Genomic DNA, 27,218 nt, shown 5'->3' on the forward strand with positions numbered 1-27,218 from the left:
AAAGAGCCATTCCTTTAACGCGAGTAAAATTTGACCCAAAAAACGACTATAATAAAAAGAGAATTCAATTTCATTCCTCTATGTAGGTTGATTGTGTAGGCGGTAGCTCGGCAGTCGGCTCGACAAGCAAGTGTTTGGTTTCTGAGAGCGATAGCCCCAAATCTCAGTCATGTCCAAGTCTTTAGACACCAAACCACTTGGGAGCTCCCACTTAAAGCAGTGGATCAAGTTTGCCAGACCTAGAGGAACTGTGGCTAGTTGCATGGCATGCGCCTTCTTTTTCAAGACCCAAATGGTAAAAGCTGGAAGTCATGCCCCTTATTAAGGTCAACATTTCTACCAACCAATTCAAATCGCCACCAGCCCTAATTTATCATATAAGAAATAGGGTAAAGTACAAAAAATTACCTTAATTATTGGTGTCACGACACTTTCATATGTCATCTTTTAAAATTGACAATGTCATACCTCATCTTACGAATTTATGCCAATGTTATACCTTCCGTTAGCTTGGCGTGAATTTCTCAGTTAAATGCTGACGTGACTTGATTCAAAGCCCACTATCTATTAAAAAATTAATAAAATATTATTAAAAACTAAAATAAAATCATTTAATATTTTAAAAATATTAAAATAATAAAGAAAGTAAAAAAAAAAAGCAAAACAAAACAAAACTTCATCCCTTCCCCCTCTCCCCCACGCGTCATTCTCTCTTCTCGCCCATCCCCCCCCCCCCACCCCCAATTCTCCCCCAACTGAGCCCTTACCTGCAACCTAGAAAAAAAAAAAAAAAATCCCAGTTCGTCTTCCCCTCGCATCCATCCTTCGCACCCACCCAACCTCGCACCCATTCCTCGCGGAATTAGCCTGGCGAATGGGTTTTTTTTTTTTTTCTTTCTTTCTTCTTCTTCTTCTTCCCCCTTCTTCTTTTTCTGTCTAGGTTGCAAGGGGTTGGATTTGTTTTTTTTTTTGTTGGGGGGGGGGGGGGGAACTGGGTTGGGTTATTTTTTATTTTTCTTCTTCTTCTTCTTCTTCTCCTCCTTCCTTCCTTCTTCTTCTTCTTCGGGGGGTTGGGGATTGATGGGTTTTCAAATTTTTTTTTTTTTTTGGTTGAAGATTATGCAGGGGTTGTCACACAAATCCCTGGATTCACGGCACTCCTTTGATTCCTGCGCATTCCAACTCTATGGCTAGAGACATTTCCAGCTACAGCAGCAACAGCAGACCTCCACACCCATCTCCAAAACCCTAGACTTCACCGATCGCAAATCCAATAGCCTCCTCGTCCACACCAAGCGCCCCTGCCTCTCCAACAGGACGACTTCTTTTTTTATCGATGCCATCGACATGTCTCGGCTTACCTTGGTCGACGATGACAAGACAATCTCCGGCAAACACCATACTAGGAACGGGAGTTTCCGGTTCATCGTGAAAGAAGCAGCGGCGTCGTGGGTCGAGGTCGGTTTTCGGAAGGAGTAGTGAGCGGAGTAGGACCCGGAAGTGCTGCTCGGTTGGGGCTTCGGCGGCGTATGGGACGTGCTTGGATTTTCCGATAGCGGTAGGGACGGACTCGAATGGGGAACTGTTGGGGAATGGGGATGCGAATTGGGCGTCGGATGTGAGTGAGGAGAGGAAATCGAGGAAGGAGAGAGATGGAGGTGGGGGTAGTGGAGAGAAGGAGAATGTGGGTGTTGGGTTTGGTCCCATTGGGGGTTTTGATGCTCAGGGGAATGAGTCCGGGTACGGCAGCGAACCGGGTTATCGCGGGGACGCGGAGTTCAGCTATGGCAATGAGTTTGATGAAGAGAATGAGGATACTCAGGTATTGTTTTGGGGCGATCAATTTGGAGATGGTGATTCTATGATGGAGACAGTGGGGGAGAATACATTCGCAGATCAAAAGTCCCATCACAAATGTCGGCGTAAGAAACACGATTGCAGAATGGTTAATGCACTGAGGTAGCCGAATTGATTGAAGCATACAAATGGCTTCTATATATCCTTTTTCTTGGTAAGCAAAGGTTCCTTTGTATCATTTTGGCATTGGCTTTCTATTCAAAAGGAAGGATGTTGGCAACCTAATGGATTCTGTGTATGCTCTAATCACTGCTATCACATTTGTCGAGTCCATTTTGAGAGTGAGAGGTTTTGGTGTATATACGCAATTGAATTCGGATTTATGTGGCAAATTTGTATTCTAAAATCGTGTGCAAAGGATTATGAATGTGCCATTAAACTCGCTAGCGTCTGAATGTAGGATGAATTCATACGTACGTTTTTGGTGAGTTTGTAAGGTCCGGGCTGAACTTACATTACCATTATATTAATAATGCCACAAGTGTTCTCTGAAAAAAAAAAAAAAAAAAAAAAAAAAAAAAAAGGAAGAAGATGAAGATGGGGAGAGAGAAGAGGGGGAGGGGTGGAAAGGACGAAAGCTTTTTATTTTTATTTTTTAATTTTTCTTTATTATTTTAATATTTAAAATTAAATGATTTTTTTTTAGTTTTTTTTAATATTTTTTTAGTTTTTTTTAATATTTTTTTTATTTTTTAATAGAAAGTGAGGTCTAGATCAAGTCACGTCAGCATTTAACTGACAAATTAACGGCAGGATAACGGAAGGTATAACATTGGCACAAATTTGTAAGATGAGGTATGACATTGTCAATTTTAAAAGATGAGGTATGAAAGTGTCGTGACACCAATAGTTAAGGTAGTTTTTTGTACTTTACCCTAAAAAATAAATTGATTTGTTAATTTGTTAAACTCGATAAATTGGGATCTCTTCTAAACGCCATAATAAATGTCATAACATGCTATAAAAGATACTAGTTATATGCCCACATTTTATACTTTGGTAATTAAATTTGTCTATTGCTATAAACATATTTATGTCTCTTTTTCTTTAACAAAGGATAACATCTGCATTAAGGGGTGGGAGAGTATGCTAAGTCTCATATTGGGTCAGCCATAATAATGTGGTTTAAGTTCGCCTTTGACGAGAATCGAACCTAAAATCTTCACTTATAAGTGAAGAAGAATACCAATAGATGGTAGTATTAAGTTGCATTAATGTCACTTTTTTAAGAAAAAAAGAATTTTTTTTTCTTTCTAAAAACGAAATAAAATTGGGTATGGAACTTGGAAGAATGGAAAGAGGTTGAAGTGGGAGACTTGGGTTAAAAGAACCTTCTTAATTGTTTTATTTAATTTTTAGGTGTGTTATGTTTACTTGACTGTGAGGTTTGTGTAAACAAAAAATTGCAAAATTTATGTTGTATGTAATTACTAAATTGCCTATTTATTTTATTTTTGTTCAGCTTTGATGAGAGGGTTAGAATTGTAATTTTATGAAGTTTTTGTTGACTATTAATAGATAGTTTAGATAAAGAGCTATTTAAAAGCATTTTCAGTGAAAAACACTATTTGATTAAAAAGTGTTATAGAAGGTAGTTTTTGTAGTATTGTCAAGCTAGAAATTGGTTCATTATGAATATATTGCTTAATACTCACATTTGTTTTTTTTTTTTTTTTTTTTTTCCTTTTTGCTAGTTTCAGACCAATTTCTCCATTGACATGAGGACCGGGTACAAAAGAGCACATACACCAAGTGTGTACTTAGTGGTACAAGGAGTGGAAGTACAAGTTGTACTGTTACTAAAATACTTGTGCATCTCCTGATTATGCCCTTACCAATGCAACCCCCGGAGTTTGAGGAGAGGATGGGTGAGTGGGAATGGTTGTGCAGTCATTTTCAGAGCATGGCATTTCTGGTAAGTTTGTTTGTTTGGTTTTTTTTTTTTTTTTTTTTTTTTTTTTAATTTAATTCAAATTTTTTTACCTTTTTATTTAAGTTTTTTTGGCTTAATTAATTTTTTTTTAACTTAAAGCGTACATAGGCTGCAAATAAGAGTAACCGAGCAAAGCATTACTAGTTTTCGACCCCATCTTTCCGAGCTGAGGAGCATCATGCGTAGAGTTCTCATTTCCCGAAAGTGGAGGCTTGGAGGGATCATGTCAATTATGGCAACTAGGTGACTAACGACATTTATGTAAGCATTTCGTTCTAAATTTTAAATTCAAATTTCATTACACTAAAAAATATTTAAATTATGATTGATAATCTTAATTAGTTTCTCTCTATTTTGTAGGCTTCTATGTCGTAGAAGAAGGACAAGTACCTCGCCAACCTCCCACCAACAACCGGACACGCCAATGGAGGAATTGACACCCGATCTAGGTGTCTCTACAAGTGCTACAAAGAATTATGTGGCCTAGGAGAGAGTTGGGTTCTTGATCTCGAGGAATCTTCTTCATCTAGCTCTCATCCTCTAAGTGGGAGGTCTTCCAAATTACAACAAATGGAGAGGAAGCTGGGCGCCAACGAGAAGAAGTTACTTGTGAGCGAGAGGAAATCCTTCGACGATATATTGCTGGGATATCCCAAACAATGTCAGCTTCTAGTATTGCATTCTCGTTCCTCCGAGCAACCTTCAGGTGTCATTCCACCAACTACCTAATCAGCAACCACTGCAATAATTGTACTTAAATAAATTTCTTTAAACTTGTGATTTATTTTACCTTTTTGGATTAATATAATTAGAATTAAATAAATTAGTTAAATGAAAATATTGTAATTAGTTAAATGAAATATTGTTTGAATTACAAAATTTTAAAAAATATTTAAAGTCTTTGCTCAACGAATATCTTTGTCACGCGAAATTTTGTAAAATTATTTTATTTCTTGATACTCGAGGAAAAGGTATCGTCAAAGCAAGCTGCATTCGTCAAGCTAGTTCGGTCAATAATCCTTGCCCAAACGAAAAACTTATATTTTTGTGGGCAAATACTTGAGCTACGATTTGCGCTATGAACTTTGTTTCTTTCGGGCAAAATTATAGGCGACAAAATGGTATTTGGCCCGACAAATTTTTTCCGTCCAGAAATGATTTTTTATTTTTTTTATTTTTAATAACAACTTGTTTGTTCTTTCTTAGTTCTTGCAAGGTTTTAAGAAGAGAGTTCAGGCCAAGACAAATCATAAGAATTTAGCTCGGGTATTGTGTTTAATTGAGATTTATCTTAAGTTTGAGAAGAAGATAGATAGAGGATCGAGACAGAAGAATATATAAGAGTAAAGAATTGTGCTACAAAGAAGAGAATTACTTAAGATGAGCCTGAAGTGTAGTAGGCCGGCCAAAAAAAATACTGGAAGTTATCTACAAAGTATCGCTTTTATTGAACTTGTTATAAGAAATTAACAAAGGGAATTACTTTGAAAAAAAAGTCGTTGGGGGTAATGGGCACTCAATGCCCACTTGCTGGAGTTTTGAGATTTTTAGTGTGGGAAACATTTAGTTCCCAATGATTTTTATATAGTTCTAGTACTTTCTTCTATTAATTAGGATTTGGACCATTTGAAAATGGATTGAAAGCTTGGGTCTTATGGTTGTGTGGATTAGACTTGTAGAATATAACCTAATACAATTAATATTAATTAATCAATTGGACGACAAAATGGTGGATTCCAAGTTCGTTGTCTCTCAAACTGAAGATCTCCAGAAAATCATCCATGACATTCATGTTGAAGGGATGGTGATAAATGAGTCTTTTCAAGTGGCGTCTTTTATAGAGAAATTGCCACCTTCTTGGAAGGAGTTCAAGAATTATCTCAAGTGCACAAACGTAAGGAAATGACCCTCGAGGATCTATTTGTAAGGCTGAGAATTGAGGAAGATAACATAAAGAATGAGAAAGGCATGGTTTCGAGTATGGAAGCCAAGGCGAATGTTGTTGAAGGAAAGTTCATCGAAGCAAAGGCTGAAATTCCAAAAAACTAAGAAGAAGGAAAAGAACTTTGTCCCTGGTGTGAAATGGAAACTTTAAGAAAATCAAGGGAAGTTGCTGGGTTTATGGAAAGCAAGGCCATAGGGCTCAAAAATGTTGCCATCAAAGTGATCAAGGTCCTGGAAATCAAGGCAACAACAACCGTACAAACCTAATTGAAAATGATTGGAGGTCCTAGCTGCAATGATTTCTAAAATCAACCTTGTATATGACCACGTTGATTGGTGGATAGATACCGGTGCGACTCACCATGTATGTGGTGACAGAAATATGTTCTCTTTGTACCAAAAAGTCGAGGGAAATGAGCAGATGTTTAGGGGAAATGCGTCTGCATCTGTTGTGGCTGGAGTAGGGAAATGTGTTATGAAATTCACTTCTGGAAAGGAATTAACCCTCATTGATGTGATGCATGTCCCCAATATAAGGAAGAATCTTGTTTCTGGTCCTATCATTAGTAATAAGGGATTCAAACTAGTTTTTGAGTCTAATAAGTTTGTATTAACTAAAGAGGGAATGTTTGTGGGAAATGGTTACCTTGCTGATGGATTATTCAAACTGAACGTACTTGCTAATGCTATGAATGAAATAAATAATGCTTCTGCTTATATAGTTGATTCATCTAATTTATGGCACTCTAGGCTAGGACATGTAAATTTTCGTTCTCTTTTTAGAATGCACAATTTAGGTTTGCTACCCAAACTTGGTTATTTAGATAATGTTAAATGTGAGACTTGTATAGAATCGAAATTTACAAGTCCAAGCATTAAATCAGTGCATGAAAAATCCATTGATTTATTATATTTAATTCATAGTGACTTGTATGATTTAGATCATATCCAACTCGTGGTGGAAAGAGATATTATGTAACATTTGTAGATGATTTCAATAAGTATTGTTATGTTTATTTACTTCATTGTAAAGATGAGACCTTGGATATGTTTAAGACATATAAGGCAGAAGTTAAGAATCAACTTAACAAAAAGATTAAAGTCTTAAGGTCTGATAAGGGAGGAGAATATGAGTCTTATGCCTTTGCTGAATTTTGTGCCACACATGGCATAATTCATCAAACAATAACCCCCTATACACCGCAACAAAACGGTGTTGCCGAACGGAAAAATAGGACTTTTAAAGACATGATCAATTCCATGTTGAATAGCTCTGGGCTTCCAACAAGATTTTGAATCGAATTCCACCTAAAATGAGAAATGAGTCACCATATGAATTATGGAAAGAAAGAACCCCAACGTTTAAATTGCTTAAAGTGTGGGTTTTGCCTGGTAAAAGCACAAGTCTCATTGCCAAAGAGAACTAAATTAGGGCCCAAAACAATAGATTGTGTTTTTATTGGTTTTGCATCTAATAGTTCAACTTATAGATTCTTAGTTTTTCATTCCGAAGTAAGCGATATACATGTCAATACAAAATGGGCAAGTCTAATCTCTTGAAAAAAGAGATTACATGATGATGTATCTGAGGTTAATGATGAACCTAGAGAACATGATGATGGTTCATCCTCATCTAGAGTTTAAGAAGAAGAAGAACTTCAACCTAGAAGGAGTAAAAGGACAAAAATTTGAAATGACTTTGGGCTTGATTTTGTGACCTTATTAACTGAGACAAAACCTCAATCATTCAAGGAGCCCATGTCCACTCCTTAAGCTCCATTTTGGAAGGATGCTGTTAACAATGAAGTAGATTCCATTATGCAAAATCATGCGTGGGAATTAGTCGATTTGCCCCCTGGCAATAAGCCAATTGGGTACAAATGGATCTTTAAGACGAAATTAAAACCAGATGGTACAATTAACAAATATATGGCTCGCTTGGTAGCAAAAGGATACCGTAAAAAACATGGTTTAGATTTCTTTGATACATACTTGCCTGTAACAAGAATTACTTCAATAAGACTGTTGATTGCTATAGCTGCACTAGATAACATGGAAATACATCAAATGAATGTAAAGACGACATTCTTAAATGGAGACTTAGATGAGGAAATATATATGGAACAACCCCAGGGGTTTGTGGTTAAAGGTCAAGAACACAAAGTTTGTAAACTTGTGAAATTACTATATGGGCTTAAACATGCTCCAAAGCAATGTCATGAGAAATTTGACCATATTATGATCACACATGGGTTTAAGATAAATGAGTGTGATAAGTGTGTCTACACAAAAACTCAAAATAATGCTTGCATTATGTTGTGTTTATATGTAGGTGATATGCTTATAATGGGAACTAATAAAGAGATAATAAATTGTACCAAGAAGATATTGAAATCAAGTTTCGATATGAAAGATTTTGGTCTAACTAATGTGATTCTTGGTATAAAAATCAAAAGAAACTAAGAAGGTTATACTCTTACACAATCCCTTTATATAGAAGCTACACTTAGAAAGTATGGTCATTTGGAAAGTAAAGATGCAATTACTCCGTTTGATGCCAATAGCAAACTAAAGAAAAATAGTGGTGATGCTATATTTCAACATGAATATTCACAAGTTATTGGAAGCCTTATGTACATTATGAACTGTACAAGGCTTAATATAGCATACTCAGTGAGTAGACTGAGTAGATATACATGCAATCCTGGGCATGATCATTGAGAAACGTTAATTCGAGTATTAAGATACTTAAAGCATTCAATGAATTATGGATTGAATTATATGAAGTATCCTCCTGTGTTTGAAGGATTTACTGATGCGAATTGGATATCTGATAATACTGATATGAAATCCACATGTGGATATGTATTTACTTTGGGAGAAGCAGCAATATCTTGAAAGTCTTCCAAACAAACATGCATAGCCCGATCAACGATGGAATCAGAATTTATAGCTCTCGATAAGGCTGGAGAAGAAGCTGAGTGGCTAAGATATTTTTTGGAAGATGTTCCCATATGGTATAAACCTATAATGGCAATATGTATACACTATGATAGTTTAGCTGCACAATATCAAACTAAAAATAGTGTATACAACGGGAAGTCTAGACAAATTAGACGAAGGCATAAAACAATAAACCAATAGCTCTCTAGTGGTGTAATTTCTATTGACTATGTTAAGTCAAAAAATAATATTGCAGATCCGCTAACTAAAGGTTTGTCTAGAGAGCAAGTTAAGCATACATCGAGGGGAATGTGTTAAAAGCCAATAGAATAAAATGAAATTGCCAAACGGAAACCTAACCTAGTTTATTGGAGATCCCATGGTCTAGGCACAATAGGCAAACTGGTTTGGCTAGATTCAAAGAAGAAACACACTTACATTCCCATTCCTATGATGGAAGAAGTGTGGTGACTGCTGATGGGTGTAGGATACATTAGTTTAATGATATTGATACTTGTGAATCAAGTGGAATAGTAGCAGCCTATTCTTAATCAATATCACATATATGAGAGTAAATGTGGGGTCACATTTATGAGAATTATATGGCTACATTCTCTAAAGCTCTCATGAATCTAGGATTTGTTCAGGACCAAAAAGAACACAAACGTATGAATTTGTGATGTGTTGGTGTGGCATATGCTTTGCTTATTGTCTTGGTTTACCGTGAAGATGAACAGTTCAAGATTTTATATTCACTGCGTCATCTAGTAAATCCAATAAGTATATACTAAGGTAGGTTCAAGTCCAAAAGACACCTCTCCTGATGTATGTCACATCTATTGTTTACTCTTGTATCTTAGTTTCTTTAGGACCACGTAGTCGTCTCAAAATGTGGGGTATTTTTGGAGTTTTGAGACTTTAGTGTCCCACATCAGGGAACATTTAGTTCCCAATAGCCTTTATATAGGTCTAGTCCTTTATTCTATTAATTATGATTTGGACCATTTGGAAATGGATTGAAGGCTTGAGCCTTATGGTTGTATGGATTAGGCTTGTATAATATAGCCTAATACAATTACTATTAATTAATCAATTGGGGCACTTGGGGCCTTGGAAGTTAAAATTAATCAAAGTTTGATTAATTTTAATTTTGGATTAAGTTTTTAATTAACATATTAATTAAAAACTGTTTTGATTAAGAGACACAGCTCTTAGAAAGAGTTGTGCATTTTCAAATATGTTTAATAGGTATTTGAAAGGGTGTGAAAAAACCTATATATTCAGTCTCAATTTTCAGTATTTTCATCTTTTCTTCCTCTTTCTCTTTCGTACAAAATTTCCAGAGAGTAAACACACAAAACAATTTGTCAGAATTCTATAATCCAGTGCAGGTTGTAGAATTAGATAGTTGTATCATGGTCGAGTAGACATCGTAGAACCACAAGCACAAGAGTGGGACATAAATATTGTTCGAAGGACATAGCTTAAGCATTAGCCTCTATATGTGATTCAATCAAGTTAGCATCATTTAATTCTTGTATTATTTCTATTATTTCATTCTGTATAGCAAGTATTTTTCGTTAATAAAGAATTTAGTATTTCGAGTTCTGTTATTTTTATTTATTTCTGAATTGTTCTCCAACACCGCTCTAGCTCATAGTTGGGGCAATGCCCCCGCTTTAGCTAATAGTTGGGGTAAAAAATGGATACTTCATTTAATTAGTATATGTAGAGAATCAACTTTGAAGAGGATGCTGGTGAGTTGTAGCAATGTATGCAAGTATAATGTTGATAGCTTAATTGGGTGGATTTGATGGTGCCCACTATTCTAAAAATTGGTCTCGGCGCTAGGCGGTGGAGCCCTGCCCCGATTTTGGGCAAGGTGTTTGGAAAAATCTGCTGGATGCTAGGCGGCGCCTAGGCTGGCTAGGTGGGCCTAGGTGGCTCCTAGGCGGTCCTAGGCAGTTTTTATTTTTTATTTTTTATTTTTTTTATTAATTGTGTGCTTTTTTCTTTTTTGGTTTCATAGTGGTATACTTATGGAAATGATGTACCTAATTTGCAAATGATGGATTTACTACAAGTTCATCCAATACTTATGGAAATGGTGAACCTAATTTGTATTTTATCATTATTTTATTATCCATGCAAGTATAGTTTTTTTTTAGGTGTAAATATGCACTTATTTACAAGATATATAATAAATTTACATAAATCCACCTAGGCCACGCCTAGCCGCCTAGGCGCTAAGCCCTTACCCGCCACCTGACTAGCACCTTGTGATTTTTAGAACCTTGATGGTGCCAGTATAAAAAACATCTTCAAGTTACAATTCGTGGATACTACATTTTGATTCTGAACTGACAGCAACATATATGTGTAACTAATCTAATTGTGAAAGTCTCTGATAATTGTTTAGTCGGATATTGTCGACGAATTTTCCCTCACTTTTCTTCGTGAATTCCTCATTTTTCTATTATAAATAAAAGCTTAAAGTTATTTAGAATAGAAATAAGTGTTTATATATGGTAACAAATCTATAATAGAAACCTGTGTTCTTAGCACAGTAAGGTATAGTTACAATAGAAGTCTCACCATGCATGACATGTAAGACACGTACATTTATTCAAGCCACACGACCGGATATAATTTCTTACGGCATTTACTATATCGATAGAAAACGGATAAACGTCTATTTAGTCTCCAGGCGGTAGGTCGGCATGGCGTGCAAGTGTTGGGCTTTTGTCGGCACCGAGCCGACCGTCTCAGTCATGTCCAAGTCTTGAGGGAGGAGGCCACTTGGAAGGTCCCAGTTAAAGCAGTGGACAATGTTTGCCAGAGTCAGCCGAACTGTGGTTAACCCTAATTGCATACCAGGGCAACCTCTTCTGCCAGACCCAAATGGTAGAAGCTGGAAGTCATGCCCCCGAAGATCAACATTGCTATTTATAAACCTTTCAGGGTAAAATTTTCCCACATTATCCGACCAAACGTTAGGATCTCTTCCAATAGCCCAAGTGTTTATTAGAATTTTCGATTTCTTAGGTATGTAATATCCATCGATCGTAACGTCCTGCATGGATTCCCGAGGAACTAAAAATGGTGCAATTGGGTGTAGTCTAAAGCTCTCCTTGATCACCGCATTCAAGTAACTTAACTTTCGCAGATCGCTCTCTTCCACCATTCGGTCTGTTCCGATCACACGTTGGAGCTCTTCTTGGAGATGTTTCATCACCCTCGGGTGCCTCAACAGTTCGGCAAGGTTCCAAACAATTGCGGTAGCTGAAGTGTCAAAGGAACCCGTAATCATGTCGAGTAAGATGGCTTTCACATCTGTTCGTTCAATCCTGTAGCCTTGCTCATCGTTGGGATTTAATGGCTGGTGTATTAATGAAACCATCACGTCAACAAAGTCCTTGTGATGATGATGGCCTTGTACTTGCTCACTCTTAGAAACTTGTTCATGTTCCCATATTATCTTTTCAAAAAGTTGGTCGACTATCTTGCTAATTCTCTTATTGCGTTTGGTCAATCCCTAAGAAGAAGAAAAGGTTAATATAGGCATGATAAGTAATCTTAAGACCTATTTGATAATCATATAATTTTGGGTTTTAGGTTTTTTTTTTTAAGATAGAGAAAGGGATAAAATAATGTGGGGAAAATGGTGTTGGGATGGATTTATGGGAAGAGTATACATAAAATATATCGAACAAAAAAGTGGAAAACTATAAACACAAAATTCAATGATTATCAAATAGTGTAATGCTGCATAAACTACGTCAGAGACGACTATGCATAGCATGTTGCGTACCTGAATATCCAGTGGCCTGAGGAAAGGCACATAATCGCCAATATTGAATAAAGCTAGCACGGACATGACTTCCCTAATAATTGTCTTGATATCAAACATATCATCACTTTTACTCCCCAATACCATCCTATATGTTATGTCCTCAACAAGCTCACCGACCTTTTCACTAAGATTCACCACCTCACCTGCCTCCGCGGCTTTCTTTAGCGACTGCACCAACAACCCCACCTCCTCCCTTCTTAACGGAGCAAAATCCTCAATTTTCGACGGACAAAGAAGCTGCATTGTGCAAAGCTTCCTAACATGGCGCCAGTATGGACCATATTGAGTAAAGGCAATACCCTTTGCACCATACGATATGTACTCAGAGGCTTGGAGTTTGGGGCGGCTAGAAAAGACGGTGTCATGGGTTTTAAGGAACAACTCTGCAGCTTTAGGAGATGAGACCACTATGGTGGGTACCAAGCCGAGGCGCAAGGACATTATGGGGCCATATTTTTTGGCTAAGTGTTGGAGGCTGTGGTGTGGGTGGTTGCCTAGCATATGAAAGTTACCAATTATTGGTAGTGCCCAAGGCCCTGGCAGTTGCTTTCGGTGTTTTGGCCTCTGGAAAGCAGTGGTCAGGATGTGGATGAGATACCAAAGGAAGGTAAGGAAGAGTAGGAGGATGAATATTGCTGAAGGAAGCATTCTGGCTTTCTGTGAGAGAGAAATGGGGCATTTGCTCATGAACTCAAAGGAGGTGTTTTATAGTAGAAGTGTAAAGTGTGTAAAGTGTGTAAAGTGTAAAGTGTGTAACCTAACCTTTGTCCGGTTTCTCTTTTTCCTCTTCCACCTATCTTCCCTTTTCTTGGAGTTGATGTGATTAGGTGTATTAGGTGTAACTTCTTAACAGAATCAACCAGATTTGCAGAAAAGGAAAAGAAGAAGAAACAGCAAAGAGAAATTCGAAAGCTTAGAGAGAAGATGAGAGAGATTGTACTGATAGAATGAATACACGATACAAACATTAAGCTGCAATGGGCCTTTTTATACCTCTCTAGTAGTCTAACTACCTTTGTACCGTGTAGGCTACTAATCACCACCCTAACTCTCGACAGTAATACTGATGACATGGTAGATTATGTGGCATTTCCTTGAGTCAATATCAGTCAACATCGCCCCTCAATCTCAACTAGGGTAACCAAGTTTGAGATTGAAACAATGTTGAGTGAATTTTGGACTGTGCAAACCTTTAGTAAGCGTTGAGCAAAAATTGTACATAATATGTAAACAAATAATTCACTCGATATAATCTCACCCTCATTCATTTTTCCAAATAGGGTTTTATTAATTTGAGTTCAACCCATTCGAGACTATATATATATTAATTATAATCCTTCGTTAAAAGGAAAAAACCCTTTGATTCCAATATGAATAAATCGCAACTTGGGTGTTTGATTTTGCAATTACACCTAGGTCGAGCCCTAGATTGCGTATGTACCCTCGTTGAGGGATCAAGTTACTCATAGTTCTTTATGTATTTGATGGGGTTTGATGCCTTGTGCAGTTTCAGCTCGTGCATGCAAGGAGCATTTAACGCCTTATGCAATTTACGCTCTTGCAGGCGAGGACTTTGAGCCATGGGAGCTTTTGATGCCTTGTGCAGTTTTAGCTCGTGCAGGCGAGGACTTTCAGCCATTGGAGCAAAACGCGACTTCGTGCCATTTGAGACTTGATATGGCTTTGTGCCATTTGAAATTTGACGAACCTTTGTGCCATTTGTAACATTGATAGGGATTTTTACCACCTACAAAAGTAGGGATAAAAAAACTTAAAAATACTTGCAAGAGAACAAGGTGGTTATAGTATAAAAAACTCAAGCAATTTCGTTTTCCGCAGGGATTAAATGAATAATTTATGTAAATATCAAATCTTAATTAATTATTTGAAAAGAAAGATTGGAAGAGGCTGGTTTTGAATTTAAAAATAATATAAACGAATTTAATTAAAAAGGTTAAAGAAATTAGCGAAGTAAAGAAAACAAAGGAAAACGTTTTGAAAACCAAATTGTAAAAGCCTAGGGTTCCGTCGTCCCCTTAACAATCCTATGTAGTTCTTCTAATTCCTTATGAATTACAAATGCATATTTTGAAGGTTAGGTTTTCCTAAAGTATGCCCTACTTGGAACCCCCAACATAGAACGTATATCTAACATGCAACCCGTCCGTGGCGTCCAGATCGAATGTGAACATGCAAAACTCATTAAGTTTTGTAAAAACCTTTTGAAAAACCATGTAACTCCTAAAACGTGTCGTCCATCCTAAGTAGTTACACATATTAACCACAAGAAGCCTTAGTCAATTTTAGGGACAACCCTCCGCCAAAATTGCATCCAATTACTTATCTAAACAACCTAATGGTGGCCAATCATCAAGACAATTACATAGTTTAAAGCATAGTGATTAATAATTCAAAACTTGCATACATAATATCATAAGTAAATTGAAAAGAAACTACATATTCTTGCTAAGGCTCATGGCCTCGCCCTAGCAAACGAAACTAGTTATGAACAATCATAAAATAAAATATTATTAAAAACATAGATAGAAACACCTTGATAATAAACTTGAATCGTCCAAAGTAGTGTGTGCGTTCTCCTCCTCTCTAACCTAATGGCTAAAAAGCCTTATTTATACTACTACAAAATAAAATCCTTCCTAGAAAAGGTCTTAGAATAAAACTAGGAAACATAATAAAATAATAAAACAGAAAATAAAAGGTTTCCTATTTAAACTAAAATTCGGATTTCTTAGAAAATCACACTTTTGACTGACCAAATCAACTCCGATTTGGTCCCAAAAGATCTCTTTTAAAAGCTGAAGATGTCCCCTACAAATTCTCGGAAGGAATCTTCCTCAAAATACGCTATCTTAACCTCCGCCCAAAATGTCCAAAAACGTCAATCTGGGAAAGCTGCGCACTGGGCCTTAATTTCATCGCCATGATCAAATGACTTGGTAGAAAAATCTAGAATTTTGATACAATCATCTTGAAAGACACACAAACATCCTCCAATTGGAATCACTCCAAAATTCATCCATTTGATCACTTTTTGCTTCAGAGGAATTCGAATGTCCTGCATTGAAAATATAATCCGAAGTATGAAAATTCTACCAAAATAACCAATCAATTAATATTAAGATTAGGGTAAAATATATAATATAATATGGACTCATCATACATAGTGTAAGTCCATCGAGCATTGTGCTTTGAGATGGTTCACATCTACAGTATTTGAAGTGATTTACGTCATCCACTTTACTCTATGTCTGGTTTTAGCCTGGTACCATATCTTTTGTCTCGACATTTCTTGCTCCATGTTTAACTTTAACTTCATGGAGGTCATGCTTGTGATAAGCTCACGTGAGAGGTTTTTTTTTTTTTAGGTAAACCACGTGAGAGGTATTTTATTTTTCCTCTTCCTTTGCACCTTCCTTCTCCAATAGGTTTCGTAGAAATTCAAGGAATTCAATCCTATTTGAAATAGGATTTTGAAAGCATGAAAGCTGGAACTTTTTTTCATTGTGAAAAGGTTAAATATCCAAAATGGTCCCTAAGATTTGCATAATCAATAGAAATGGTCCATGAGATTCAAAATCAATAGAAATGGTCCTTGAGATTGTCCACCATCGATGATTTTGGTCATTCCGTTAAAAACTCTTTGGGCAATTTTCAAAGTTTCGTACTCAAACGATTCTTAACCAAATTCGACCCATAATGTATCAAAATGAAGATAGGAAAGTTTAGAACAAGATTATACCTATTTGGAAGCCCAATGGTTGCGGGAGATGGCCGGAAAATAGTCTGAAAGGTGACTGGTCCGTGGGAAAACTAGAAAATTATCCGGAAACTGGGTAAACTTTAAACATTCATAACTTCTTCAATACTCAACGAAATCGAGTGATTAAAAAAAAAACATCATACTTCTTGATGAGATAAAGAGAATGGTACATTTCTCGATGTGCTAATTCGAAAATGGTTAGCCACTTTCGAGCCGTTTTTCGGCCAAACCAAGGTGAGTTAGCTGTCGAGAAAGGTACCATTATCTTCGTCTTATCAAGAAGTATGATTTTTGTTTTTGAATAACTCGATTTTGTTGAGTATTGAAGAAGTTATGAACGTTTAAAGTTTACCCAGTTTTCAGCGAGTTTTCCAGTTTTCCAGTTTTCCCCCGGACCAGTCACCTTTCAGGCTATTTTTCGGCCATCTATGGCAATCATTGGGCTTCCAAATAGGTATAATCTTGTTCTACACTTTTTTATCTTCATTTTGATATATTATGGGTCGAATTTAGTTAAGAAACGATTGAGTTATGAAGCTTTGAAATTTTCCCAAATAGTTTTTAACGGAATGACCAAATCATGGATAGTGGACAATCTCAGAAACCATTTCTATTAATTTTGAATTTCAGAGACCATTTCTATTGATTATGCAAATCTCAGTGACTATTCTGACTATTTAACCTTGTGAAAAAGACTTGTTTGACTTGTCTTTCCTTTGAGTTTTTAAACTACCCAGTGGAGGTAATGGAGTCATCCATTTTTCCTCTTTCCGTTTCTTAGCTTTGGAACCTCTGTCACTTCGTCTCCATGCCTGCTTTTTTTCTCTTTTTGTTGTTGGCTTTCTAGGGATGTTTCGAGACGGGATCCCAAACCCAAACACATAACCCAAATCCTGAACCAATCTATTTCGAGATGAGATTCCAAAAACCGAAACCGAACCGAAAGTTTGGGATTCTCGAAAAATTTTTGGGATTTCAGGATTTCGGTACGGTTCTGGATTGGCCATTTTCCGTGCAAAGATTTCCCACGTCACCGACAAAGGTGGAGAATAAGGGAGGAGGAGAGATTGAGAGACAAAGAATCAACAAGCGAGTCATGGTGGCTGCACAACATGGTGGTGGACATGTGGTGGTTGCGCCACGAAGTCATTTGGTGGTGGTGCGTGGTAGCTGCATTGGCTGGGCGACGGAGAAATCAAAGAGAACTCAGATGAGAGAGGGAGAGAGAGAGAGAGAGAGAGAGAAAGAATATCAGGGTTATGTATGAAAGCCACGTTGATTTTGTATTGTGAAGGCGAAGCTGTCTTTGCCTTATGTTTGAAAGTCAATATGCCTAGAGTCTAGGTGCTAGCAAAGAGGTGGAAGTCACTATGGCTGAGCCATAATGATGATAGCTAAGGTGTAGGAAGCTTTATGGAAGTGAGATGATAGATGGGAGAGTTTGAAGTCTCCGAGGAAGTGAGGTGACAGAGAGTAACAAACGGTTGAGATTGAACCTCAACTAAATCCAAAGGCCATTATTAATTCAAATATATATAAAATTATATTAAAATATTGATCGGTTCGGTTTGGGAATACCGAACAAGGCTGTGAGATCCCAATCTCGTACCAAACTATTCGGGATCAGGTATCGAACGGTTTGGAATTTTCGGTTTGGAAAGTTTTCAGTTCGGTTTCGAGATTATTTCAGTATGGTTTGGGATTTTCTCGATTTTTTTCTAGCTTGCACAATAGATTACAGAACAGCGAGTCTTTGCTTTCATAAGTGGCAGGGCACCATTTCTCTTATAAATGCCTTTTCAGGCTTTTATAGTCAGACTTTCTTTCAAAAGAAGTTGGAGAGCTGTGGCATTTTAAAGTTGCCACGTGAGTGTCTTTCCCATTTGACTTGGGGGGTTGTCAGCAAGCCCTTATTTCTTCTCTGTGAATTTGAATTCTTCCAAGTCCAGTAGGACTTTACGTGTGAGAAAAATAAGCACATATCTATTTCCCTCATGCAATAATTTTTCTTTTCGTGGGATTCATGCCACACGGGCTGAAAAGGCATTTAAACACCTGTTTTTGTTGGCTGAAGCTCTCCCAAAGTCTTTTGAATTCTTTTTGAAAGTCCTATTTCTTATTTCAAATAAGCAGTGTATCGAAGACTCATGAAAGGAAGACAACAACCTATGTTATTCATCTGCCGTTGCTTGTTCATCCGCGAGAAAGGAAGGACGACACACCACTTCTTTGTCGTTGCTGCTTGTCTCCCTCCATCTTAACTTTTGATGAAAACGGACAGTATGCCGAACTCTTCCTCCTTCACCACGAGGTGCATGGCATCCAATTTGTTTCATTCTTCACCACCTGCCATTTGCACAGTTGCACTTTCTTTCTTCATGGACCTTATGAAAGCTCCAGAGTCTTTGATGAAATTTTATAAGAAAACTGCAGCAGCATGTCTTCAACTTCAAAGCAGCAACATGTCTTAGTATTTAGAGCAACGATCAACATGTGAGAAACAAGTTAGTGGTCTTTGTTCTCGCTACTGATTTCTTGTGAAAGAGCCGTGTCTGAAGCTTGGCACTACTTATGAAGGCGACGAATTTCATTGAACGGTAGGCAACCAGAGAGTCCTTTGTGCAGCAAATTTATGCGAGCTTTCTCAAAACATGAATGGTAATCGACGACCAAACTTGAAGTCGCCTTCTACTTGCTGGTGGAGATGGAGGATTGCATACGTCATCTTCCTCGGCACAGAGCATGGACGATAGAGAGCATCGACCACTCCTTGGAAATTTATGGGGCCGACGACGATGGCGTGGAACAGAGAGCGTCTGGCTGTGGAGCTTCGTCTCGAACTTCAACGAGTGGTCTAGACCACTTAGGAATTCATGGCAGCGACGACATTGTAGGGAGTGACTCCGACTGCTCTTTTCTTTCTTGGCATGGACGGCGAGCATGGATCACTTAGACTTGTTTGGAACTTCACAGGGTGGATTAGACCACCTACAAGAAATTCATGGAGTTGACGGCAGCGACGGGGAGCATGGATCACTTGGACTTGGTTGGAACTTCACGGAGTGGTTTAGACCACCCACAAGAAATTCATGGCGTTGGCAGCGACGGGGAGCGAAGAGCATTGAAGAAGCAAATTTCTTCTTTTTCTTTTTCCTGCCAAGCCGAGAGAAACCAAACAAAGAAAGATTTAGAAGGATGGATTTGTACCTTTGAATGCTTCGTTGCTTTCCTTTGTCGTGTATCCTCTTCTCTGTTTGCCTCTCAATTTCTTCAGCGTTTTTTGTCTCACCTCTGTAGCTTTTGCCATCCCTCTCCCTTGTGTTTTACGTCCTATTTATCTATCTATTCTATTCAGAGGAGACCCCTTGCCAACTTTTTTCCCCACTTTTTTTCAATTTTACCCTCATTTTTCAATACACAATATTGACATGAGATGGTAAAATAGTAATTATGTAATATTAAGAAGGGTAAAATGGGTAAAATGGTATACAATATTTACATAAAAGAGTAAAATGGTAATTATGTAATATTAAGAAAAATATGCCCTTATTAAAAGATCTCATCATCATTGTCTCACTCTTTTTAAAAATTTTAAAAACTAATCACCCTCCTTAATCCTATTCCCATTTTTTTTCTATTTTACCCTCATTTTTTATACACAATATTTACATAAAATGGGTAAAATCGTAATTATGTAATATTAAAAAAAATATGCCCTTATTAAGAGATTTCAACATCATTATCTCATACTCTTTCTAAAAAATTTAAAAACTAATCACACTCCTTAATCAAAAATAAAAAAGAAAATAAAATTGTTAACACACAAAGTGAATGCTCATCTTCTAATAGCCTTTGAAGAACTTTAAGTTTGACACGCAACGTGGGGTGAAAAGTATGGTGAAAGTGGGTAGTTTTTAGTAACTTCATTTGCACGTCTAGGGAGACGGAGGAGCTGTTTCCTATTATAAAATTACTATTTTTATTTTACAATGGATCTTGCCACTCACATTTCCACTCACAGCATCTATCTGTTCATCAGTAGGTAGGTACTCGACCAACATATCACCTTTATGCACCCTCTCTCAGACAAAATTATAATCTGTATCAAAATGTTTAATTCGCGAATGATAAACAGGATTAGCACTAAGTGCTATAGTTGACATATTATCACAAAATATGGTTGGTTGAATAAGCATAACTACCCCCAAATCATTCAAAATCAACCAAATCCATGCCACATTTGCTGCAGTATGTGCAAGTGCCTTGTATTCTGCCTTTGTAGAGCTTCTAGAAACCTAGGATTGCTTTTTTGATCGCCAAGAAATTGGATTCCCACCAAGATATACCACATATCCAGTCACTGACGGTCATGTGTTCAAATCAACAGCCCAATCAGCATAAGAGAATGATGTTAAATGAATATCAGTATCAACTGAATATGTGATTCCACATTCTGCAGTACCTTGAAGATATCTAATAATCCTTTTCATAGAGGCTAGATGCACATTTGTTGGAGTAGTCAAAATTTGACAAACTGAATTCACAGCATAAGCTATATCTGGGGGTGTAAAGGTTAGGCATTGAACCAACCAAACTTCTGTACAATGTAGAATCCTGCAATGGTTTACCCTCATTCAATAACATTTGATTGTGTGGCTTGCATGAAGTATTTGCAGGTTTGCAAGACTCTATTCCAGCTTTGTGAATAAGATCTTTAACATACTTTGATTGATTCACAAATATGTCCACATTCTCCTTGTAATGAATATGGAGACTCGAGAAGTATGTAAGTCTCCCCATATCCTTCAAGTCAAAAACACCTGCCAAATCTTCAATAACTTGTTGAACTTTAGTAGCATTCAATCCTGTCAAAATGATGTCATCCACATATAGTAAAAGAACAACATCCTTGTCATCACTTTTCACAAATAAACTTGTATCAGATGAAGATGCAACAAATCCCAAAGCTAGTAAATAGCTTGTGAACTTTGAATTCCATGCTCAAGGGGCTTGTTTTAACCCATATAAAGATTTGATCAACTTGCAGACATAATTGGGTTTAGTTTGATCAACCAACCCTTGAGGCTGTTTTGTATACACCTCTTCCTGTAAGTCACCACGCAGAAATGCATTTTTGATACCTGACACGCCCCAACCCAGATATCCTAATGACACCTAGATGACACATGCGGACCGACACTCAAGAGTGACGAAAGCCCTAAGTGTAGGAATAAACCCGAATGGTACGAAACAAATAGGAATATGTAAGAACTTGCAAATTCAAATTCAAATAACAAACGGAAATAATATGAAAATATGAATGCTAAATGACACAGTGATGATGCAAAACTCCCATGAATAAAATAGGAAAATCAACGAATACAAGTCTGAAGAAAAGATACAATACGTCCAGAGCATACCACTAAGTAGAGTACAAAAGAAAGGTGAGCGTCAAATTACAAGAGTAAAGAAGAGCCATACATAGATGAAAGCAAATAAAGTCACTGGTATGGAAAGGCTCAAAGCTCGGGTCGTACTCTTCTTCACTATGTCCTGAGGGGGCGCAAAAACAGAAAAGGTAAGTGGACCATAATTTATAATAATACAAATAGTACAAAAACCAATTTATTTTAGAAGATAATAACCCCCTGTTTTGAAAACATATATATAATACTACATAGTAGGGTTTATAAAAACCCTAGCATGCAGTGTAAAACATTTGTGAAACATCGTAAATCATATCCGTGATGTACTCAACTAGGGGTATCATAGTCGCCCGAAGGTGAAGCTGAATAACTTGTCCAGCCCCCGTAGGTGAAGCTGTATAAAATAGCATACATCCACATCGACACTAGCCGTGGCTAGTGAAGCTGTCCGACACCGCTTTCGGCAGTAAAGCTGGGGGTATAGATAATATATCATATCTTTCCTCCATCATCTGTGTCATATGGCCATAGACATAATACCTGTGGTGTGCATATGTGCCGTATGATAACCCACTAGATAAGTACTTCAAAATCTCGTATCATAAATCCATGACAAATCATGTTCACAAATCTATAAAATAAATCATCTTTGTAACTTCATAATATAAGTCATATTCGAGATCAATAGAAATCCATATATGCAAATCACATAATTTAGAACCGTTCGTAAATGTAATTTCAATAAAATCATGAATATTCCGTAAAAGCTATTAAACCATGAATTCGATATAAACCATAATTATATAAACCTGGAAAACATAATATAAAATGTATTAAATGCATGAATTATGAAATGCATGATAGGCTAATATTTTATAAAAATATTTAAGTTATGAAGGGTCCACTCACTGTATTCTAATACTGGAGGGCCGCTCGTACTAAGATAGGCTAGATCACCTTCAACCGATGCACCTGTACATAAAGAAATTACATTACATTTAATAAAACTATACTAAAACGTTGAAATTTGGAAAAACGACTGGGTCTCCTAGGGTTAGTGGGCCGGCTACATTTGGGTTATATTTAGGTGGGTTTAGGGCTAAGGGTTTAGATATGAGCTAAGGAAAAACGGGCTGGTTTAATAGGGTAGTGGGTTAAGCTAATTGGGTTTTGGACCTGGGCCCGGATTTAAAAGGGCAAATAGAATGGGCTCCCAATTGGCTAGGGCCAAATTGACCCAATTCTTCCATGGGCCGACTGAAAACATTGAAGAAGAACACCGGACTTGGGGTTTTTGCCGAGAAAACTTCCCTGGCTCCGATCCGGGGTCCAACCTTAACCAAAAACCTTCATTCAAAAGCCGAAATGAAGATCAAAGAGTAAGGGTTCGAGTCTTACCAAAATGAAGCGACATTGACGTCGAGATCGGTCGGAAGACACTCATGGTCACTCGTCGGACCCGATATTTTTCTACATCCAAACCACCCCACAATGTCTTAAAATACCCTAATCTACCCTAAAACATAAACTAAAGGGGAATCTAAGGTGCTTACCTTAGTCGGAAGGTTCAAGATCTCACCGGTGTCACCACGCCGTGACTGCACAGTGTCAAGGGATGAGAAAGAGTGAGAGCAGAATGTGAGGGAGAAAGAGGAAGGGTCCTCGTGGCAGCAATGGTGGTGTGGGGGTTGTAGTGTGTGTGTAAGTATGTATGTGTGTGTGCTGGTTGCGTCGGAGGAAAGAGCACCAAGAGATATATATATATATATATATATATAGAGAGAGAGAGAGAGAGAGAGAGAGAGAGAGAGAGAGAGAGAGAGAGAGAGCGCACGGGAGAGGAGAATGGAAGAAGGCAACAATTAGAGGGTGCCACATGTCACCCATGTAGTGGTCTAAAAAGGTTAGATATTTCAACTACAAATTTACCAAAACGCCCTCACGTTTTAAAAAAAAATTGTTACGCGTAGTTACAATATCTAACTGCCTCAATTCCCATTTATATATAGTTGCTAAAGACAAAATTAGTCTCACAGTAGTGTGTCTTACTATTGGACTAAAGGTTTCTGAGTAGTCAAAAAACCTTGAGCCACAATTCTGGCTTTATACCTGGATACACTTCTATCATGATTTTGCTTAACTTTATAGACCCACTTACTTCCAATAATTGTTCTGTCATGTGTAGAAGGAACCAAATGCCATGTTCCTTGAGCCTTGAGTGCATTAAACTCTTCTTGCATTCCATTTTGCCACTGTGGAATTGTAGAAGCTTTTCTAAATGTCGATGGTTCATCCAAATATTTAATTGCAGCAATGAAAGAAAAACTACCAGTAAATTCACACTCATCATCTACCTGTAATGTTTGTAATTCTGGAAACAAAGCAATGTAACATGTATAAGATCTTCTTAGAACTACACCTGACTTCAACCTTGTGACCATAGTGTGAACTGATTCTTTATTAGTTTCAACCCTAGGAGAAGAAATTGGTAGGATTGCCTCTAATTGTGAGGGACTATGGATAGGCAACAATGATATTGTACTTGGAGTTGATGTTGAGAGAGTATAAGAGCTATTGTTATGAGCATTGAGATCCTATGAATCTTGACTGGATGAGCTTAGAACATGCAAGCTATTCCTTGATCATTCTTCAACAATTTCAGGATTTCCAAATGACTCTCTATGTGTTGGAGATGTTGTTGTAGTTGTATTAGAATCAGAACATGACAACTGAACAATGATTGGAGACATTTTTGTACTCTGTACCTTGTTTGACTTCCCAGAAGATAATTGCAGTCTTCTTTTAAATGGAAATGTATTCTCATCATGAATTACATGTCTTGACAGTACCAGTTTATTACTACCTAAATCATAGCATACTACCCCCTCCCTTATATCCAGCAGCAAAACCTAGAAAAACACATTGCTTGGACCTAGGTTGCAATTTGTTTTGAGTATATGGCCCTAAGAATGGATATACTGCAAATCCAAATATTTTCAATATATTCAACACATGCTCTTGATTAAACAATAGCTGATATAGAGACTTCTTCCCCAAAATCTTACATGGCATTCTATTAACTAAAGATGCAGCATGATTGCAAGCATAATTCCAAAACTGTAATGGCACCTCAGCCTCAGTTAAAAGTGTAATTGCAATCTCTACTATATGTCTATGTTTCCTCTCAGTAAGACCATTTTGATGAGGAGTATAAGGACATGATATAAAATGTATAATTCCTTTAGTTGCCAAGAAAGACTGAAATTTGTTACTCATATATTTAGAACCACCATCTGTTTGTAAGCACTTAATTATAGAATTGAACTGAGTTGTAACAAATGCAGAAAACTCGAACACTATCTGATTTATTGATAATAGGGAAGATCCATACAAATCTTGAGAATTCATCCATAAAACTTACATAATACATAAACCCTTTTAGAGACTTAGTTGGAGTAGGCCCCCAAATATCAGAATGTCCTTCTTCAGATGGGTGCCCTAGTTTCTTATGCCAAACTGAAACTTTCCTAGCTTTCCCAAGTAGTGCAACTGCTTTATTTGAACCAGCAACCAATCTTCTTGAAAACACATTCACAGGATCTCATATAGCTCTCCTCTACTCTTGCCTTGGTACAATATGATTCTTGTTATCTTGTCCTGTCTAAAGAACACAATCTCATGACATATGAACTAGCAATTATTATCTTTACACAGTTTCTTGACAAATAAGAGATTAACAGTAATTGTTGGAACATGTAAGATATTCTTGAGAAACAGTAAATGATGTGGAGTTGAAAGAGTTGCAGAACCAATATGGTTAACAATCAAACCTTCCCCATTACCAATAGTGATTTTCTCATCACCATTGTACTGCACAGGTTGATTTAGGTTCCTAAGATTAGCTGTCACATGGTGTGATGCACCAGTGTCTAGCACCCATGTATCAACAGCAGAGAAGCTTTGAACATTCTGACCAAATTCTAATGCAGTCATGTGAGATGGTGCTTAAGCAGAAAATGTAGTGGGAGAATGAGGTAGAAGTGCACCCTGATAGGAATAATTGTTTATGTGCCTGCATTCTAGAGCAGTTGCCCCTTTTTCCTCACAAAATTGACATATAGTAACTTAGTATCCATTTGAGCCTGAATCATTATCACTCATGTTTAAGCAATTTGGAGTAGTATGCCCAATTCGAGAACATATTTGACACTCAACTACTGCACAAGAGTTCCTAGAGCCATTATAATTGTTTCCTCCTCTCTGTCGATTGCCAAAGTAAGGCCTTGAGTTATTAAAAGAACCATATCCACCGTAACCCTTCCTGTTATAATTCTGTGAATAATTGTAACCATTCATGTTATTATAAGACATGTTTTCGTCTTGATACCCTTGACTATCAACAAATCTTGAAACAGCACTAATACTCTCCCCTTGTGAGTAACTATTACTCTAATTCCCATTCTTAGATTGATTACCCTGAACATACATTGCAGTCATGCTACTTGCTAAAGTAGTGATTCTTGCTTCTATAGTAGATTTAGCACCAATCAACTGTGCTCTAAAGTCTTTTAGAGGAATAGAAGTCTCTCTGGCTAGAACAACCATCTTAACCATATCAAACTCAGGTGGTAATCGAGATAGGGCAGTTATAACCATATCATTATCATTAATGTTCTCCCCTGTAGACAATAGTTGATCACGAATAGCTTTCAACTTGAGCAAATACCTATCAATAAAGTCACCACCCCTTTGAATGGTATGAAATTCAGTTTGGAGCTTATTAACTCTAGCCCGTGACACAGAAACATATCTTTCTTGTAAATTTGTCCAAGCCTCATGTGATGTCTTACACCCTATGACATATTCCATAGCATAATCTGATAGAGTAGCAATCAACAAACTCAATAGTGCCATATCCTTCTGAACCCAAGATTTATAAGCCTTTATTATTTCTTTAGTCACTCCACTCTCAGTATCAATCACAAACTTTGGTGCACAAGGAGATTCACCAGTAAAGAACTCCAACAAATCATACCCTCTCAAGACTGACTGAAACTGATAATTCCACTTAACAAAATTGTCATCTTGCAATTTCACAGCTAACATACCAAGCAAATTTTCAATTCGTACTGATTTATCAGACATCTTGATCACTTAATTCTTTCACAACAATCAACAATCTTCAACAACCGGTCACAATATACAAATACCAATCTGTAACAAACACTAATCTTTCAAGAAAATCACAATTCGCAAATCACAATATACCAACAATCAATGGCAATGAGTAATCTTTTACCTTCAATCTTCAACAATTATCAACCTCGCAAAGCAACAAACTCAGACAGTTAACATTTAACTACCTTGGCATCGGCCTTCTTGATTTACACACTCCAACTGCATATATCTCAGCAATGACACAAATCTTTGATTCCAATCCTTATCGCAGACACACATTCACTTTTTCTAAGATCAACAACT

The 27,218-nt window shown here is 37.1% G+C and overlaps 1 protein-coding gene, 1 long non-coding RNA gene and 1 pseudogene across 2 annotated transcripts; 1 reads left to right on the top strand and 2 right to left on the bottom strand.

The window, feature by feature from the left end:
- Positions 1–1,102: 1,102 nt before the first annotated feature.
- Positions 1,103–1,972, top strand: LOC137712412 (uncharacterized; annotated as a pseudogene).
- Positions 1,973–11,173: 9,201 nt separating this feature from the next.
- Positions 11,174–13,253, bottom strand: LOC137713644 (cytochrome P450 CYP736A12-like). The gene is made up of 2 exons (XM_068452969.2): positions 12,489–13,253; positions 11,174–12,212 (listed from the first exon to the last, which is right to left on the bottom strand). Exons 1-2 carry the CDS (start codon positions 13,215–13,217, stop codon positions 11,370–11,372), a joined length of 1,572 nt encoding a protein of 523 aa, XP_068309070.2. The 5' UTR covers positions 13,218–13,253; the 3' UTR covers positions 11,174–11,369.
- A 7,144-nt stretch (positions 13,254–20,397) lies between these two features.
- Positions 20,398–23,552, bottom strand: LOC148691066 (uncharacterized). Its single transcript, XR_015955899.1, has 4 exons — positions 23,291–23,552; positions 23,136–23,207; positions 22,647–22,709; positions 20,398–22,277 (listed from the first exon to the last, which is right to left on the bottom strand). It is a non-coding gene; the product is annotated as an uncharacterized LOC148691066 (long non-coding RNA).
- Positions 23,553–27,218: the final 3,666 nt, after the last annotated feature.

The sequence above is a fragment of the Pyrus communis genome, chromosome 14, assembly GCF_041283825.1.
Source record: "Pyrus communis isolate YQ-2024b chromosome 14, ASM4128382v1, whole genome shotgun sequence".
Classification (NCBI taxonomy): domain Eukaryota; kingdom Viridiplantae; phylum Streptophyta; class Magnoliopsida; order Rosales; family Rosaceae; genus Pyrus; species Pyrus communis.

Bases quoted from the DNA above. Each gene is read 5' to 3' on its own strand.
- LOC137713644 (XM_068452969.2), bottom strand. From the start codon at position 13,217: ATGAGCAAATGCCCCATTTCTCTCTCACAGAAAGCCAGAATGCTTCCT. The intron at 12,213-12,488 runs GTACGCAACATG...TCTTCTTCTTAG, and splicing joins TCAGGCCACTGGATATTCAG to GGATTGACCAAACGCAATAA.